This window comes from Linepithema humile, chromosome 2, assembly GCF_040581485.1.
Source record: "Linepithema humile isolate Giens D197 chromosome 2, Lhum_UNIL_v1.0, whole genome shotgun sequence".
Taxonomy (NCBI): Eukaryota; Metazoa; Arthropoda; class Insecta; order Hymenoptera; family Formicidae; genus Linepithema; species Linepithema humile.
This window is the reverse complement of record NC_090129.1, coordinates 17,897,552-17,902,256: the sequence shown is the minus strand read 5'-3', so window position 1 is coordinate 17,902,256 and position 4,705 is coordinate 17,897,552. Positions and strand designations below refer to the sequence as shown.

The following is a 4,705-nucleotide window of genomic DNA, read 5'->3' as shown; positions in this document are numbered from 1 at the left end:
TTATCATAAAGATATATATTAAATACATTAATTTTACTAATAAATTTTCTCCACATACCTTTTTAATTAGAAATAAATAGTACGTATAAATAAAAATCTTCTCTCAAACATTTTTTGATATTTGAGACATAATAGATTTTTAATTGTACCATAAAAATGTGTGAGCAGATAAGCGAAGGGTGGACAATAAGAGTAAACGCTTCAAGTAGAATGATTGCACACACGTTTATTATACAGAGACTAATTCTATCGAGAGACACAAACAAGAGAGAGCGTCACTCATTAACTAACTGAATATATAGAGGGGACAACGCAATTGACAAAACACGGATCGTCTAAAGTAGCGGAACCCGCGAATTTCAACAAAATGTCTCTATCTGAAAAAATAAATAGAGAATTAAAGGAAATTAAATGTGATATAGAAAGCTTATCAAAATATACATCGATACATTTCATGCTCGCACAGATACTCTTACGTTTTAGTTGTTATTTTAATTCACAAGATACTAGCTTGCGCGGTTCGATCTTGATTTTGAATCCATCCTCTCTTTTCAAAATAATATCGCCTCGCAATTGAAAATCTTCAAGCGACAAATCGGAAATGACACGGTAATTCCTCAGTATTGTTGATAACAGAACCTTCAGCTTTAACATAGCGTATTTCCGCCCTACGCATGATCTTTGAAAAATGTTTGATTGTAAGCAAATGTGATATTTGTGACACAAAATATTTTTAAAAGATACTTGGAATACGCCAAAGATAAATTCAAGCATTGATTATCTGTTTAGGAATCTTATAATTTTAAAGAAGTCCTACATGTTGCAAAAGACATTTGTTAAATACCTTGGTCCGGCACTAAAAGGAATATAAGCGTAACTATGCCTCTGCTGCATATTTTCCGGTAGAAAATTGTCTGGATTAAACGCCGTCGGATTTGGATAATATTTTTCCATACGATGTACTACAAATGGTAAAATTATCACCGTGGCATTCTTTGGAAGAATATAATTGCCTGAAACTATTATAGAAAAAAAATTATATTATATTCTTTTTAGTTTACAAAATGAATACGTAAAGTATATTATACAACGGTGTTTCTAACACGATGATTATAACGGTATATTGTTATTGATATCTAACACTATGTCTAAATCATCAAGCTTACCTATTTGCACATCCTCGTCAAGTTGTCTGGCAATTGCTGGTACTGGGGGAAAAAGCCTCAAAGATTCTAAAATAACTCTTTCGAGATATTTCATCTCCAAAGTATCCTGAAAAGTGCATTGCCTGTTGCTATCGCCGAAAATTGTATCCAATTCTTCGTGTACGTGAGCCTGCGCAATAAGAATCATTGAAATGAAAGAAGGACAATAGATTTACTGATTAGTATCGAAGCCGAATAAATATACCTGAATATCTGGATGGCATCCTAATATGCAAAGTGCAAAACTCGAGCCAGCTGCTGTGGTATCATGACCCTACAATAAATCGATAAGTAATTTTCTTTAATACATGCAAATTAATATAATTTATGTTTAACAACATAGCTTTTGATATGCACGGAATTTTTGATAACAAGAGAAAGATTAAATAGTAAAATTCTATGTGCAATCAAATATTTGTTATATAAAAGAGAAGTTAACATCGCAACGAACTTAAATAATGTCATACCTCAAACATAATAGTGTTTACTTCTTCTCTGATCTCTTCGTCGGTCATTTGCCCACCGTTTCTTTTCATCTCTAACATCATCTCTAGAAAAGCAAGTCGTCTTTTCTCGCCTACGTCGTTCTCATCGATATCATCGAGATCATCTCGTGCATAATGAAATTTTGTATAACTACTGATATTGCTTTGAGCATCTTCCAGATCTTCGGTCGTATCCAAACTATCCGCTGACTTATCTGTTTGCTGTTGATATTCGACAAGTTTCTCTTCGATGTTCTTTGATTTTTTTTCAATCACACGGTTTGTCGTTGTGTGAACAATATTAAGCAATTTCTTTTGCATTTTGGCGAGCTTTGTAAATTTGAAAATAAAGTCCAAACGTAAAAGTGGATCGTAATGTCTTCGGTGTAGGATATCGGATAATCTATGACATTAAGATTATAATGAGTATGCTTTGAGTATGAATGTGCGACAAAGAAATATATATAATTTTAAGATAGTAATAATATATACTTCATTACGGCTAAAGCATAATTAAATTCAGTCTTTTCTCCTTTTTCCTTTTTAACGCCCATTGCGGTTTCCGTTAAAATATCAACTGTTGTAGTTGATAAATAATCATGGCAATCAAATTCTTTTCCAATTTCATTCCGAAACCGTCTTACCAGTTCTATGCTGTTCTCATAAAAAAGGGGTACAAATGTTTTCAAAATATTTATATGAAATGTAGATACTATTATTTTTCTATGTCTGCGCCATTTGTCGCCGCTCGAGATTAGCAAACCATCTCCAAGCCATGGTTTGAAAAGTCTACGATAAAAAGAAAAAAGATTTTAAGCAAGATCAGTATTTTTAAGCAAGTAAAAAATAAATTTAATTAAAAATAGAGCAAGAAAAAAATAATATACACTGCCAGTCAGAAGTTTTTGGACAAAAGATATAGTTGAATTTTTAGCTTGATACTCTGTAATTTTCTTCAACCTATGTAACCACATTTAAAATAAACATTTTCAAGAATGTATTGACATATGTGTATATCTTCATTGAAAGATTTACGGAAATAAAATTAAAAAAAATACTTATTGTCTAAAAACTTTTAATTGGCAGTATACATTTTTATTTATTAAATTGATGTCTCACTTGTATTCTATGGATTTGTTAATATGCACAGAACTATTCAAAATTATTTTGATGTCCTGTGGATCTCCTAAAAAAGCGAATGCTCTTGGACCTAAATATGCACTTACTATCGGCCGATATTCATCCCATAATTTTAATAATTCAGTAATGAAAGTATTAGGAGACATTCCTAAAGGCATTAATGCATGACCAAAGATAGGAACGGATGGTGGGTCTAGAAAAAAAGAGATAAAATTTAATACAATATAATAAAAGAGCGTTCAGAGCCGTCGCAGGATGTTAGTGCGGAAACTTTTTTATTTTTATTTTTTTTTTTTTTTTTTTCTTAAAGAAATTAGTTAGTCTACATGAGACAGTTGAATTGTACACCGACCTCAGATCGAGATGTCCCGGCTTCAAGTCTTGGCTTAGCCACTCGCGCCCTAATATTTTTTCTCTCTCTTCCTTTCTTTCCAATAATTTCTATCAGTACATTATGATTTCCCATATGTGAGAACAATGTACTTAACTCTTTGTACACTTTATGTATCACGATCTGAGGTCGGTGTACAATTTAACTGTCTCATGTAGACTAACTAATTTCTTTAAAAAAAAAAAAAAAAAAAAAAAAAATTTTCGCATTAACATCCTGCGACGGCTTTTAACGCTCTTCTATTATATTGTATTTCATAGTTATTATATGAGCCTTTCCATTAGATAAAATTTAATTAAATATGATTGTATAAATTTATTTTAATAAAGATTGTATCATGATAAAGTATAGTATACATTATACATCAATAAAGCCTTCTGATTTAAAATTTTGACTTTAAATTCAGTTTTGGATTGACAAATTTTGTAGCCAATTAACGAACTATTGAAAGTTACGAGCTATTCATTAATAATAGTTATCAAAATATGTAGACACAGAATATATGTGTTCGACAAGAAAATGCTTAATCAAAAGTATAATGACACCGCATGTAAAAAATAATGTTCAAGTTAAAATCTTAAGACTTAAAAAGTAGTTAAAATACTCATCTAGTACATACGTGGTAATTTCTTTATAAGACGAACTTCTCGAGAAGTCTCGATGTAATAGTAGGCTACGATTAATATTACGACGACTACAGCTAGCAGAGAAACAGCTATGGTTGGTAAACACAAAATTGTTTCTGCAATCGTATCCATTGCTGCGATCGTACTAATGATACTTTTGAATCCACTCGTAATAATAACCTGCAATTTATAAGCTCGTAGACAGGAAAGACAAAATAATTTTTGTTTAATTTTCAATTATACAGTGACCTTACCGAAGTATAAACGATTTGTGTCGCAGCTTGAATAATAAATTCATGACAAGTAAAATATTGCTTATTCGCAATACATAATGACATAACTCAAAATGCCGTTTTTGAGTTATTAATATAGAAAAAATAATTCTTTCCAAATTTCAAAATTTTTCTCCTATTTTTGACCTTAATGTTCAATCTAACTAATTATAATCTAATTAATTAAAATGTTCAATCTACTTAATTTGATACTTTATGCACACAGTTACATAATCTTATTTAAAAATTATTTAACCTCTAACTTCGCACAGAATTGATTTAAAACCGTATAATTCTGCTTAAATCAGATAATTATATTTCTATTTTTATATTCCTAGCATTTCAATCCGTTTTGTTTATTCAACCTAGAAACTTAGTTTATTCGATCTGTTTTATTTATATTACGAAAAAAAGTGGAATTGTTGAGTCAGCAAAGCTATAGTTTGCTATATAAAATTTGTATTTATAACTAAACAGATTTATTGGTTCAACAAGGAAGTTATATCTGAAAGCAGTTGTCAGCATGCTCATAAAACAAACTCAGTTTTATTATCATCTCAGTCATACAATTAGTATAGAAAATTAA

At 30.3% G+C, this 4,705-nt stretch overlaps 1 protein-coding gene across 1 annotated transcript; it reads right to left on the bottom strand.

Moving 5' to 3' along the window:
• Window positions 1-206: 206 nt before the first annotated feature.
• On the bottom strand, window positions 207-3,996 carry LOC105679203 (cytochrome P450 4g15-like). Its single transcript, XM_067348703.1, has 9 exons — window positions 3,841-3,996; window positions 2,810-3,023; window positions 2,183-2,479; window positions 1,673-2,093; window positions 1,411-1,479; window positions 1,167-1,335; window positions 845-1,019; window positions 477-679; window positions 207-377 (listed from the first exon to the last, which is right to left on the bottom strand). Exons 1-8 carry the CDS (start codon window positions 3,977-3,979, stop codon window positions 487-489), a joined length of 1,677 nt encoding a protein of 558 aa, XP_067204804.1. The 5' UTR covers window positions 3,980-3,996; the 3' UTR covers window positions 207-377; window positions 477-486.
• Between the last annotated feature and the right edge of the window lie 709 nt (window positions 3,997-4,705).

What these genes read in the sequence shown, in the direction of transcription:
- LOC105679203 (XM_067348703.1), bottom strand. Translation starts at nt 3,979, where the DNA reads ATGGATACGATTGCAGAAACAATTTTGTGTTTACCAACCATAGCTGTT. An exon ending in TAAACACTATTATGTTTGAG is followed by an intron (nt 1,480 to 1,672) that starts GTATGACATTAT and finishes GATTTATTGTAG; the next exon opens with GGTCATGATACCACAGCAGC. An exon ending in TGACGAGGATGTGCAAATAG is followed by an intron (nt 1,020 to 1,166) that starts GTAAGCTTGATG and finishes TTTCTATAATAG; the next exon opens with TTTCAGGCAATTATATTCTT.